The following is a 14,344-nucleotide window of genomic DNA, read 5'->3' as shown; positions in this document are numbered from 1 at the left end:
TCCCATGCCAGTGCTGGGTCAGGATTTAAAGAAGCCCTACCACCACTGTGCTACTTGGGGCAATTGCCCTACAATTGCTTGCCTCCCTGTGGTGCGGTGAGAGAATGGCATTATCAGAAGTGATAATATACACCCAATAGCACAGGCCTACCATTTCTCTTTTCAGTCTACCAGCTCCGTCAAGGAGTGCAATCTTGAGAATTAGTATGACAACCCTCAGGATTAGTATAAGAGGCAGATTTTCTTGTGTTTCCATGACAAAGCATCCGAGAACAATTGTCTCAATCTTGAATCACCAAGTGCAAGTTGCAGACAAGCAGATAAGAGCAAACAGATTAAAGCTGAACCTAGACAAAACAAGAAGCCCCTCTGAAGTTCTATGGACTGTCACCTAGTTTGGGCCCCCACATCGAGAACAAAACCAGTCTCTAGCTACAAGGTCTCATCCGAGGAGGAAAGGGATACATACTATGAGGACTAAAGTAAGCTTATCCTATGCAGAGGCCAGTGACAGCTAGAATGTCGCCTTTATGTTAGACTAGCTTGACTGAACTACTTTGTACACATACAAGTGAGAGAAGATAATTGTATTCTGCATGTACTCCATGATGGAGGGGCGGGGGTTTTAAGGAACTATTGCTCTTTGATTTAAGGTCCCCTTAGTGTCCGCTTATCAAACACAAAAATATGTTCATGACCAATTAGCTACTATAATTATTCAATAAAGAATGCACTTCAGAGTCAAATATGCATGAAAAACCTTCTTTCTTCATCCTTTAATTAGCAGACCTAGGGAAGGGGGGAAAATCTGTCTTCTGTAGTCTGCCACACTGAAGTCTAAGTATTGTTCAGTGGCTTAGCCATACACAAGCACAGCAATGCCTTTCATTCCCTACTCTGGCACCAAGAGCCCAATACTTTTGTTTTTGTAAGGACAGTGTTTCATTTCCAAAACACTGCAGTAACTTCTTGCATGAATTTCCAGGAAAGGAATCTAAGGAAAGCTGAAATATCTCTATGCCACAATCAAGCAAACAAGACCTTTACCTCTGAACTCTGCAGTGGCTCAGTAGTAAAATGAATTATACTCTTCCTAATACCTATATTCAGAACCTCTTTATATTTCTAAGGGGTTTTTTTAACATGGAAACTTTTTTCTGAGTAATGTGCAAAGTCAAAAGTACTGCACATTTGGTAGTTGTACTTCCATTAGAAACTTTACCAAATTGACTTTAGTACTGTTTTGGCCACAACTCAACTGCACAGCAGATTTCTAATACATAAAACCTAACACATATCTTCATAAAATATTAGCACATATTCTTTTAATATAATAGGCTTTTAACAGCATGTTTATTCGGATTATTTAATCAGGCTTTTAAAATAGCCTCAGGAAAGAGAAGAGCTCATGTCATAAACAGTGCAAGAGAAAAATCTTACTGCAGGGTCCAGCACAATACACCTGGGCATCCTCTCATTTTCAAATCTTAACAGGACAAACAGATTAGTTCTAGTTCTTGGTGCTAACAAACTGTGCTTTTCATGTAAGCAAGTTCATATGCGCCAGTTCCCTTATTTAGTCTTCTTCCTGTATTTTGAAAGTGGTAGGAGTGGAGAAGAGTGACAGAAGTACCAAAATAAACCCCAAACTTAGTCTGCAGAAATGAAGCGAAATGGGGCAAAGCAATCTCACTATTCCTACCCCTTATATCTTTCTGCACATGAAAACCCTGCACCTTCAAAAGAGAAAGAGACACATTGTTTAAAGCCGCAGTTCTGCAAGAGTAAGCTAAGGAGAAATTAGCCTCAGCTTCTGGGCAAGTGACAATCTTCTGTCCAACACGAAAATCCTAAAATTGGCACTGCTTTAAATCTGATTCTTGTTCCTCAAGAAGACATCCCACTGGGTATCTTATTTAAGAGTGAACTAGGGAAGCTTTGTCAACCAGAGACCAATTCATAGTAATACTCTGTAAACTAATATTGAGGTACTGAATAGAGAAACTGTGTTGGGTAATGCAAATTCCAAATTAAACTGTGCGGGCAGAATTGTAAAGGGAACAAAGAAGTATTTACCTGGCATCCAGACTCTGGTCTCAGTGATGATTCTCTTGTACAATAGGAATCAGTAGAACTGGTTCCTCCACTTCCAGCTCCTGTCCTAGTACTTCGAGAACTGGATGGTGCAGTAGATACCCTCCGTGGAATTCTTGAGGGTTTCGATTCCATTTTTTGTGCTCTGTGAAAGAAATGTAAATGTTTGCCCCCATTTAGAAAATGATATCTTCAAATTCGATAATGCAGTGTCCAGACTGCAGTAATGATAACAAGCTTTTACCATTCATATGTATGTGTGTAGTATATGCCAGCGTGGTGTAGTGGTTAGAGTGCTGGACTAGGACCGGGGAGACCCGAGTTCAAATCCCCATTCAGCCATGAGACTAGCTGGGTGACTCTGGGCCAGTCACTTCTCTCTCAGCCTAGCCTACTTCACAGGGTTGTTGTGAGGAGAAACTCAAGTATGTAGTACACTGCTCTGGGCTCCTTGGAGGAAGAGCGGGATATAAATGTAAATAATTAATAAATAAATAAATAAATAATAGTAATAATATGTTTTGCAATAGTAAGTTTTTATCAAAAAGCTGAACCCAAACCACATATTAGATAAGATGGAGATCTCAAAGATTAAATAATTGCAGCCCTTTAATGACCCTCCATTAAATATACATTGTTTTAAATATACATTGTTGTTTACACAGCAATGCAAAGTCCAGACAGTCCTACAAATATTTTATGCATGTATGCAAACATACGATATTCTAACAAATTGCTATTTCACACAACATAAGTAGCACAGTTGGGAGCTGGAAAAGAGGAGAACACATAGTTCCACCAAATGATCAACTGCATATCTCTCTCCAAATAAGGAGTGTTTTGTATGACCACATGCCAACTTGCTATGCAATATTACTTCTCAATCAGAAAACTAGAGGCCACATATGACATTCCTCAATTTCTAGGAGTAATACACAGATACCATGGCATAGCCTGACATCAGCTCCAAGTTTTTAAAATGATAAATATGTACTTTACCAAAAGAAAGTCTTCAAAAATGCTGAGAGGCAGAGCTACATTGGTCAGAGACAGGGGCGTAGCAAGGTTGGAGTGGGCCCAGAGACAAGATTTTAAAATGCCCCCCCCCAAGTCCAGGGCCTCCGCACACCCCAGGCCCCCAAGGATTTAAGTCTGATATTCCAAAATAAGTATGCTGCCTGCAAATACATTTCACTGAATACACACACACACGTCACAATATATAGTGATATACATTGAGTACTATACATTTGTATTACTTTTAATGCCTAGAACACACTAGAAAGATGAATTATTAAAATGGGCCCCTCGCTGCAGATTAGCAAAGGAGACTTTCAACCATGCAGGGTGAACCTATGTTTGTTTTCTCAGAATTCTGAACAAATTCAGTCAAGTTTGATTGCAGGAGGTTTTTCACAGGAGGCTTTTAAAGCCCTTTAAGACACATCTCCTCTGGAATGGAGGTGCTGCATTCACATGTTGGCCAGATTTACCCTGAAGTCCCTGCAAGTTATTGGGGAGCAGTTCACACACAAGAAAAATAAAATAAAAGCACCACACATGCTTCACAGTTCTCACTCAGACCTTCTGGGTTGCAAAACAACTTGAACATAAGTGCATTTATAAATGAATGAATGAATAAATAAAATTAATAAAATACTGTTCCAGAAGTTTTTGCAATTTTCTGCCATGAAACAAGCCACTTATAGGACTTTTTAGATAGTTTTTTTTAAGTCAGCAAATTTTCCAAGCTGTTTAAAAATAAATATTCAGAGACTTCTCGGTCCCTCCTCCCCCACCCCCATATCCAAGCCCTATGGCAAGCAGATCCCTATATGGGGGGGGGGAGGTAACCACAAAAAGGAGTTCACACTCTACCTGGCAAATGCTGGTCTGGGTTAAGCAGGGCAGCAAGGGGTCTTCTGCTGCAGAGAACACTCTGGCTGCCTCCTCCTTCCTGGCTTGCTTGGGCCCTACTCAAGTTCAGGCTTCACTGCGGCCTACACGGAGGCCTCCGTGGAAGCCCCGCCCACCCGCCGATCAGCTGAGAGGCGGGAGAAAAGGAGCTCTTTGCAGCTTGCCTGCTGCTTCGATTGCGGGCCAGCAGAACAAGCAGGAGAGACGGCGAAGAGGGCAAGTGGCTGAGGGGCCTTGGGGCTGGGCAGGGGGCAATGGGGAGTCACATGAGGTGCCTCTGAGGTGCCCCTCCAGGCAGTGGGGCCCCCAGACAACTGTCTCCCCTTGCCCTATCATTGTTACGCGCCTGGTCAGAGACATTTCTACAATATGTGGTAAACCAAGAGTAGGTAAGTCACAAACATATGGTTTAAACACCATAAGCTGTTGCAGAAAGGTAAATTACTGAGTACCTATTTTTCAATTAACCTCGCTATCTTTACACAATCAAATAGTTTGGTAAAGCCATGTGACATCAAGGCATTTTTGGTTCTCAAATTCAGAAGAAATTGCATAATATCTGTACAATTCAAGTTAGTGCTTCCTCAAAAACACATTAAGTTGTAAGCTGTAGAAGAAGTAATGAAATTTGGTTTGTAAAACAACTCTTCCAACAGCTGTTTGCAAGACATGTGGCCTGGAAGGTTGCTACTGTCAGTGAACAGCATCTGCTGCCAAGTGGAAGTCTAGTTCTCAAACAAGAAAAAATAATCTACTGTCTCAGACTTGGTTAACTCCCAAATGTACACAGACAAGCCCTCAGCAAAATGGCTTGTAACAGCCTATTTGAAATCTTCCAGGCTCAACTACAGCCTAGACCCAAAATGAGCACTCAGCCACTACATAGGCAATACTAACATGCCAGTGCAGCACCCATTCACACTATGGATCCTTAACATGCCAATATCGAGCAAGGCAACTCAGTATCAAGCAAGGCAACAACTTTATGTGAGTGTATACAATGCTGCACAGATAAACTTTTCTTTTTCACCCTACATCAGGCATCCCCAAACTGCAGCCCTCCAGATGTTGCTTAACTACAATTCCCATCATCCCAGCCACAATACATTGTAGCTGGGGGTGATGGGAATTGTAGTTCAGCAACATCTGGAGGGCCGCAGTTTGGGGATGCCTGCCCTACATCATGTCTAGATCAGGCCACAGCCATCATAATTTAGTGACACTCTGCCTGCATCCCCACTTAAAAGTTTTTTAAACAAATGACTGCTTCTTGATATTACCCTTCTTCTCAACTTCTCAGAAGACACCAAGGGTTCTAGTTACACATATATGCACAGCAAGTTTCATCAGGCAGGCCCTTCTGGTTGGAACACATTCAGTTTGGTGTCTAACCAGTTCCTTTTTTTCAGCCCTAGAACCTTCCTCATTCCTACTTATTTTGCTAGACATCTGCACCTAGATAACCTTCCACTGTAAATGTTAGAATGTAACACACATTTGTTGGAAGCCATAATGTATACAAACAGTAACTCTCCAGCACATTTGTATAAAACAGCCTCCACTGTGGAGCAGGGCTGGTGCAGACAAACACAGCTTAGGGGCCTGAGCCATATATGATCAGATGTTCCACTGCTCCACATCCTCACTTGTGTGAGAGACTACAGGGGGATGAGGAAAATTCACACAACTGACAATAGGGGCAAAGAGAGAATTATGACGATACCAGAAGTAGTGACAGTTTAACATGTATCCATTAAACTCAAAGTCTACCTAGTGCAGATGTTTTCAACAACAGCCAGGTACTTCTCAAAGCTTGAGCATGATGGTGATGTTTATGTCCCCAGCATTCCAATAGTAGCATACTGCTCTTCTGCAAAGAGGTTCCATTTTGCTAGCTAACCTTTGACAACTCTGTCCTCAATTAAATCTGACCAGTTTTTAAGCTAATCCTGACCCCACAAATAAATCCCCGAAAGATCCCATGCTTTATTCATCTTCCTTATCAGAAGTATCAGCTTTTCCCCACTCTGCTTCTTTTTAAACCAATTATTCATTTGGTACCTTATCTCAGAAGTGTTAGATTTCTCAGAGCTTTTGTCAAATACTTTTGGAAAGTTCACACTTAATACCCCTATCTTCATGTTTGACTGAGAATAGATTCTTTGCTACTATCATCCTTAAGGATTTCAAGAAAAGCTGAATCACTTGACTAAATCACTGCAGAGAAAATACCATATTTACCCAAATAGAAGATGATCCCAAATTTAAGACTCCACCCTTTTAAAAAAATAGAGGTTAAATTTAAGCTATACCTGTATTTACCCAAAAGGAACAGCAGTTTGAATTTAAGATGACCTCCCAATTTAACATCAGAGAACTTGGAAAACACCAATCTTGGTGTCAAGTAAATACAGTATCAGCATTTTTAATGACCCAAGGAACCTAACACAGTGTCTTAATGGATCAGCAAAGCATAAATCTCCATTATGAGAGCACACAATGCCAGAACTTATGAATGCTTTGGAATTTGCTTTTTGAATACATGAAACAGTATAGAGATGCCTTGAAGAATGTTTTGTCTGGAACCCTTGGGGGGGGGGAATTAAAACTGTGCAGTTCATTGTTTACAGGGGGAAAGTAGTTATCAAACATGGCCTTAAACCTTTACCTACACTTTGACCAACACTGAAGACCTCTCTATACATTATTTATTTACTTACTTGCTATACCACCATTCCAAAAATGGCTCAGGGTGGTTTACATTAAAAACTTAAGAGTACAGACCAAAGTCAATGGGACTTGACAGCGTGGACTGTCACAAAGTCACACTGGATAAGTTTTTCAAAATCCTCAGCAATGCAACATACATTGTTAATTGGTTTTTTTTTTAAGGAATAAAGCTGTTGCTTCATTTCTATAGAGCTAAATACCAAACTAGATGTTACAGCTGTAGATCTACGTGTAAAGGTTGGGTCGCTGCCAAAATGCAAATTAAAGGGGAAGGAGTATTTCAAATGCAGCAGGGGCAGGCAAGCAGGCCAGCTCTAAATCTTCCCCTGCCTGCAGTTTTCTCTCAAACTGCTTACTCTAGCCGCCTCTCCCCCAGCAGGATTATGGGTCCTAAGGCAACAACTGCCAAGATAAAAATGGTTAGAGAGAAGAAGTTTTTAAGGGGGAAAATGCTCCTCTGCATTTTTACCCACACATGTTGTGCTTCACTCCTAAGTATGAGGGAGTATGATCCCACACTCCCAAATAGAAATTGAGTATGACCAAGTTGGCCAGCTTCTTCAGTGGCAGGAAAATTAGATATTTAGTAAGTTGGAAGCTGGTATTATGGCACAGCAGCAAAGTGAGTGGGAGGAAAGAATTCACTACAGGCTAAGGTCTAATTTGTGCACTCTAGCTTTCATGGCTTCAACCCTTGCAATATTGTTTCCAATATAAACAGTAAGGATTTAGACCTAACTCCAGTACATATTGCCAAGTACAGGGAGCACCCAGTTGTGCAATGTAAACTTCTATTTCCTCCCTCCTAGTACAGTTTTGTGATCACTACCAGCCAGTGTTCCCTCTAAGGCATGCACGTGTGCATGAGCTCACACAGTTTTTGTGTCTGCTCAGTTAATTTTAGATCCTACTCAGGTTGAATCAGGAAGGCCCCACTATGAATACATATGTGCACACACTGCCTTGACACTGCCACTCAGAACAAAACTCATTCTGCACAGAGATGGGAAAAGTTAGAAAGAACACTGCTCCCAGTCCCATCTAGATCAGGGTACAGTCTTGGATAAAACCTCACCCCAGAGTGTTTTTTATCACCTCATGGTGGGGAGTGAGTCATGAATACACCCATGGTGTTCAACGTTTTCGAAAAGCAGCACGACCTAAAGGACACATAAAAATTCCCCATGGCAAATCCTAACAAATCTTTCCACAAATATTCAAGCATAGTTAAGGAGAGCAGTCTTTGAAAGCAGAATTAGTTTCTCACAAATTAGAACTAGAGATGTGCACGGAACCGCAGAGGTGCGGTCCGGCACCGGTGGGGGTCTCGCTTTAAGGGTGGGGGGGTTGTTCTTACCCCTCCCGCCGCTTTTCCCCCTCCAGCGCTCCAGTTTTTTGCAAATGTTTTTGGGGCAGCAGCGTTCCTCCCTGCCGCCCCTGCCCCCACTGTTGGCCAGAAAAGGGAAAGTAGCTGCTACACATGTGTCCACTGCCACCATGCACATCACACGTCGCATGCACACATCACGCACGCAACATGCGGCGGGCGCATGCGCAGCAGCTACTTTCCCTTTTTCTGGCCAACAGTGGGGGCAGGGAGGAACGCTGCTGCCCAAAAAACTTTTGCAAAAAAACGGAGCGCCGGAGGGGGAAAAGCGGCGGGAGGGGTAAGTACAACCCCCCCCCACCCTTAAAGTGAGACACCTTCCCTGGCACTGGGCCATGTTCGAACCAGTTCGGAGTGATCTATCGAAAACCGGTCCTTTGTCTGACTGGTGTAGATGCCAATTCACACACACACACACACACACACACACACACACACACACACACACACAGCGGAAAAGCTTTAAAGGTTTATTTCTGCAGAAAGTAAGCCCAGACCCAAATCGAGAGCAAAGCCTCTGTTACACACAAGTATTTATACACTCAAGATTGCCTGGTCGTGGCTTGCAATACCTGCGAGATGGCAGGTACACATCTTGGTCCCCCATTAACATCAGGCAATTAACAAATCTGCATTTTACACTCTTGTTCTGTTCCCCTTTTGTTCTTTTCCATAGGTGCTATCTACATATTATCTATGCTACATCTTGAGAGCAAGGGGCCACTTGTTTGTTGCTATCTTCAAGGCTAGAAACGTTGCCTTGAAGATGTGTGAAAGGCAACAATTTGCAAGCCAGGAAATTAGAGTGGAAAAGGAAATTGCAGTGAGAGGCCCAGATGGGGGCCAAGCTGCTTGCTGGAAATTAAGAGTAAAGGTTGCTACAAAAATGGCTTCTGTTTGGTTCATGTTTTAACCATACCAATATCAATATCTCAACTGCTACCAGTATATCAATAAGCTTCTAAAATGGTCTCCAGACCGGCTCATGCACATCACTAATTAGAACTAGTCATTTGCAAGTAGGATAGCAGCCCATCCACTTTTAGGAAGCAAAGAACTACTCTTAGCTTCATCCTTGAATCAGGATGGATCTGGAAGAGATAGAAATGAGCATGAGAATACTTTAAGTCCTAAAAGTGACCCACAAATAGAAGTGAAGGGAAGAAAGATTATTAATGCTGCATATTAGTGAAACAACTGCTTAAAACAAAGGGTAAATTTACACATTCCTTTTCAATGTGTAGCCACCTAATAGCACAGCAGGGAACTAACTTGCCTAGCAAGCAAGAGGTTGCTGGTTCGAATCCCCACTGTATGGAAAACACCTATATCGGGCAGAAGCGATATAGAAAGATGCTGAAAGGTGGCGTCATCTCATACTATGTGGGAAACGGCAATGGTAAACCCCCTCCTGTATTCTACCAAAGAAAACCACATGGCTCTGTGGCCGCCAGGAGTTGCCACCAACTTGACACCACAACTTTATTCAACGTGTATTTCATCACTGCTCAGTGCAATGCATATTTCATTCCTAGTATATCGTCTTATTTCTGTTTATCTTTCAAAAGAGGCATCAGGAGCTGCATGTGTTACAGGCATTGCAGAAGTAAGGCCACAGTAGGAATGTTCACAGGAACATAGGAAGGTACCTTATACAGAGTCGGACCACTGGTCCATCTAGCTCAGGATTATCCACACTGAAACCTGGTTCTCCTAGGTTTCTGACAGGGGTCTTTCCTAGCCCTACCAGAGAGTGAACCTGGGACCTTCTGCATATAAGCTATGGCCCCATCCCATAAATGGAATATGCTCATCACAGACAGGGCTCATATGTAGTCACCCATCCAAGAAAACTAGTAACCAGTGGGTCCTACTTAACAAGGGGGACAATTTATGTTATTATCACCGAGCTCTCATCAGCTCATAAAATCTCAAAGTACTTTGCAATGGAGCAAGCTGCATGTTCAGCTGTGAGAAACCGGTCATCAAATGATGCATATGTATGCAAGAACTGCAGGCCTGCGAGTGTGTTGGGAATTTGCTCCCATAGGTCTCTTTATAGAAAAGCAATCAGTGACTGGGAGCAAGTCAGGCCAGGAGTGGGGCAAGAGATGAAGAAATGGGAACAAGGGAGATTTTCCACGTCTCACAGTTTATTAAACCCCTCCCCCCCCCAAAAAAACCAACTCGGAAAGTGTGTCAAGCTACGCTTCACGACAGAGCCGTTCAGGAGAAGAAGGAGAACACTGGAAGGAAGAACAGATCAAGGCTTGTCCCAGAACACACACTCAATATCACTTACTGTAAACTAGTTACTCTCAGAAGCAGTATGATGCAATGGTTTTTGGACTAGGAAGGCCTGGATTACAATTCCAGCTCAGCCATGAAGCTCAGTGCGTAGGTCAATGCCCCCCCCGCCCCACCCTCAGCCAAACCTACCTAACCAGCAGTTATGAAAACGAGATGGGGATAGGAGGAACAAGATACAGAGAAGGATCAAGAGAAGGAGCATACTGTGTGTCATAACCCCATATCGGGTCAGCGGGAGGCCGTCAAAGGAGGCCGGACCGCCTCTCAGGCCTTTTGCGAGCCCGCTCATGGGCCCACTGAGCGGGGGCTTCTAGCCCACCAACCCAGAGAGAGAGCCAGCAGCTCTGGACCACTTAAGGTGGAGCACACAAAAGGCGCGGGCGTGGTTTTCACGTACGTGGCGCCGGGCCGGAAGGCTCTGCAGAGTCAAGCCTCCCCTCTGGAGGAAGGGGGGGAAACGGGGCCAAGGGTTTCAGCCGAGACCCAAGATGGAGCCGCCAGCTTCCAAACCATGATGCTCCCCAGCCACTGCAACACCCCCCCCTGCGCGCCGCCCCCACAGGGAAAGCACAACCTGCTTGCCACGGCCCCGCTCCGCCGTCACCGTCGCTCTCCGTTCCACTGGGGGTGGGGGGGGGCTTGTCGTGGTCGTCGTCTTCGTCTCCTCCGTCTCCTCCTGCTGTTCCTCCTCCTCCAGCTGCTCGCTCGCTGAGCTGACAATGGCGGCCAGCCACCGAGCCGAGCGCTGAGGCAAAAGAGAAGAGAGCGCCACCCTGGCGCCGCCTGCCAATCACAGCCGAGCCGAGCCAACAGCCCAGCCTCCCCCACATCCCGTCCCATCCCGCCCACCTCTCGCGAGAGCAGGAGTTACGCAGGTTCCCCAACCTTACCTTATGTTTGCCACCCTCGCTCTGATGTCGGCGTGCCACAATCTCGCCCAGAGGCTGCCGGGAAAGCAGCAGAGCACAGCATCAATGACAACTGACGCTCTTGCTCTCCCGCCCCTTGCGCTTTTGACGCGGCACATACGTCACATGCTGGTATTAAGTTGCTGGTTGGGGGGGGGGGCTGGTCCCGAGAGGAAGGACGTCCCGTGGAGCTCAAGGGTGCGCGCTGTCAAATACGTCTGCACAGGCAGGGTCAGCGCGTCCATTAAGGCGAACTAGGCAGTTACCTAGGGCACCAAAATGGAGGGAGTGCTGCGCTGGCCAGCCTGCCGCCCCCCCCACCCCGAGCGGTCCGCCTGCAGGCCCCTGCCTGGCGGGGGAGAGCGAGGGGCCAAGAAGGCAGGACAAGGCAGCAGCCCTTTGTCTGGCGGCGGGGCGAGGCAGGGGACCCAACCCGGGGCTGCCACCGCCCCCCTCCCAGGGCTCCCCCCGCCACGCGCAGCTGGGGCCAGGCAGGCAGCAGCAGCAGGCCCCGACCAGCCCCTGAGGCAGCAGCAGCAGCAAGCAGGCGGCGCCGCCTCCTCCGGGGGTGGGGTGGGACTCAGCTCGCTCTCTCTGGCCGCGCTGCGCCTGATGGACGGAGCAGTTCAGGCCTTGCGAGGACCGCCTTAGCCTCCCGCTCCAGAGGGAGCCCCCTGCGCGGAGGCTCCCACCGAAGGCCAGCCAGCGGGGGCACCTGTCGGGCAGCGGCCTGCTGCTGCTGCTGCTGCTGGGCACCCCGCAACCCTGGCCAGCCAGCCAGCCGCGCCTCTGGCGTGGCGGGGCTCCCCAGCCCACCCCCGCGCCCTGCTTTGCCCAGCCTGCCAGTTGCGGCTGCAGGAGGAGGAGGAGGAGGAGGGCGACCGCCCTCACCCCGGAGCCCCGACCAGCCATTGGGCACCCCGGAGCCGCCGTCAGCAGCGGGCCGGCTCTGCTGAGTGACTCTCAGCACGGGAAGCCTGCCGCGGCTGAGTCGAGGGCCTTGGTGGTGGCGCCCGCCCAGCAGCAGCCTTGCAGTTGCCCGCTGAGGAGCTCGCGGGGCGCACGGCAACGCCGCCGGCACAAGCGGCAGGAGGGCGGAAAGCAGCGCCTGCTTGGTCGGCCGCGGAGGAGAGGCCTGCAAGGAGGAGGCTGAGGCCACTGCTGCCGCCGCCTGCAAGAAGGCTGCCCCCCCCCACCCCGCACACTCAGCGGGCTTCCGCTGCTCCCTCTCTGGTGGTGGGGGGGTAGGGTTAGGGTTGTGGGTGGCACAGAGACATCAGGCAAGAGGGCTGCAGAAACCAGCAGCCACAGCCCCGGGAGAGCCTGGCAGTGCCCGGTGGCCGGCAGTAGCCAAAGGGCCACCAGCTCCATGGCAAGACACCACCACCTCCCCCCAGCCCCCCTGGACCCAGCCAGCTGGCTCACTGCGGGGAGAGACTGCCCAGAAGGGTCCCCCCCCATCCCTACTGCCTCTCATCCCATTGGCTCCCCTGGCTGCCTAGCTCCTGCAAGTCTGCTCCATGGGCCCCACATTAGGGAGGTGCATGGAACTGGCCTGGGGTAACTTTAAGGGCAGGGGAGGGTGCACTTCTCTCCCCTCCCCGCGCTCGATTTCCTAAAAGTCCGTTGGGCTGGCATTGTGCCGCCCTGTTGCCCTCTTTACCAGATGGAACTGGAGGTACTCAACATATCTGTGCGCGTTGGTTGCATGTGCAACGCACACAGGCATGTCGAGTACTTCCAGTTACATCCGGTAAAGGGGGCAACGCTGCTGCCCCGATGAGTGCTGGCGGGGGGGTGGGGTGGGATTTCAAATTCTGTGCTTTTCATTCTTCCTATAATACATCTGTGTTTGAAATATGATTGGCCGGGGGGGGGGGCGCCAGAAGGTGATCTCGCCTAGGGCGCAAAAAACCCTAGCAGCGGCCCTGTGCACAGGATTGTAGCTTTAATGCTCTTATATGGTTTCAGAAAAGGGAAAAGAAATGGCTTCCTCTGCATCTGGGGACGAACGGGTTTGTTGAAACCCCGACTCTCTTTAGGGTGTGCAGCAGGCTGAAGAGCGCAGTTGCCAAAGTCCCTACTGACACCCACACACTAGTACGACACGGGGAAGGCTGGAACCCAGGCAGAAATGAAGAGCAGACTGAAATGAAGACTGAAATGCCAGTGTTGACTGACCCAAGAAGAAATTGAATTCGCTGCCCTTTCTTTAGTTAAATTTCATGATGTTGGTTTAAGACTGCAATCCTGAGTTCAATTAGAACATGCAGTAAGGCTAAGGTATCAGTTGCTGAGAAAGAAGAAAAATAGGAGTGCAGTAATGCATAAGGATCATCCAACGCAAAATAATGCTCAGGATCATCCAGTGCAGATTAGAGCCTTATGTGGAAAGTGGAATGCTAGATGTTCAAGCTGGTTTCAGAAAAGGCTGAAGAACAAGAGACAACATTGCAGATGTACGCTGGATAATTGAAAAAGCCAAAGAATACCAGAAAGAAGTCAATATGTGCTTTATTGACTACAGAAAACCCTTCGATTGCATCAACCATGTCAGGCTGTGGAATATCCTTAGGAAAATGGGAATCCCAGAACATCTCATTGTTCTCATGAGAAACCTATACACAGAACAGGAAGCCACAGTGCAGACGGAACATGGTGAAACAGACTGGTTCCAGATTGGCAAAGGAGGAAGACAAGACTGTATACTTTCTCCTTATTTATTCAACTTCTATGCTGAATATCTACTGAGAGAAACAGGATTGGATGAAGAGCATGGCTTTAAAGTTGGAGGAAGAAACATCAATAACCTGCGCTGACGACACCACTCTGATAGCTGAGAATGTGGATGATCTGCAAGCTCTTGTAATGAAAGTCAAGAAGCAAAGTAAGAACATGGGACTACGACTAAATGTAAAGAAGACTAAACGAATGACAACGGTACAGCACCCAGCCTCAGAATTGATAATGAAGACATTGAAGTGGTAGACAGCTTCTG

General features: G+C 47.1%; 1 protein-coding gene across 19 annotated transcripts in view; it reads right to left on the bottom strand.

Annotated features, from left to right (window-relative positions):
• MARCHF7 (membrane associated ring-CH-type finger 7) overlaps positions 1–14,344 on the bottom strand; it is a 119,800-nt gene that overhangs the window by 28,891 nt on the left and 76,565 nt on the right. For 6 of the 19 annotated variants that reach the window (XR_008309665.1, XR_008309667.1, XR_008309671.1 and 3 more), the window contains exons 1-3: positions 11,329–11,459; positions 11,017–11,211; positions 2,077–2,239 (exon numbers count right to left, since the gene is read on the bottom strand). Coding sequence is in view for 11 of the 19 variants with exons in the window: in XM_053260699.1 (XP_053116674.1) it covers positions 2,077–2,229 (153 nt within the window). In the remaining 8 variants the exon portion in view is untranslated. Of the gene's footprint in view, positions 1–2,076; positions 2,240–2,338; positions 2,480–3,972; positions 4,105–11,012; positions 11,249–11,328; positions 11,464–14,344 lie in introns of those variants that run through there. The other 13 variants (XR_008309660.1, XR_008309661.1, XR_008309656.1 and 10 more) reach the window with 8 other exon arrangements.

The sequence above is a fragment of the Hemicordylus capensis genome, chromosome 1 (genome assembly GCF_027244095.1).
Source record: "Hemicordylus capensis ecotype Gifberg chromosome 1, rHemCap1.1.pri, whole genome shotgun sequence".
NCBI classification, from domain to species: domain Eukaryota; kingdom Metazoa; phylum Chordata; class Lepidosauria; order Squamata; family Cordylidae; genus Hemicordylus; species Hemicordylus capensis.
Note: the sequence above shows the minus strand (reverse complement) of the source record. Positions and strands in the feature narration are given on the sequence as shown.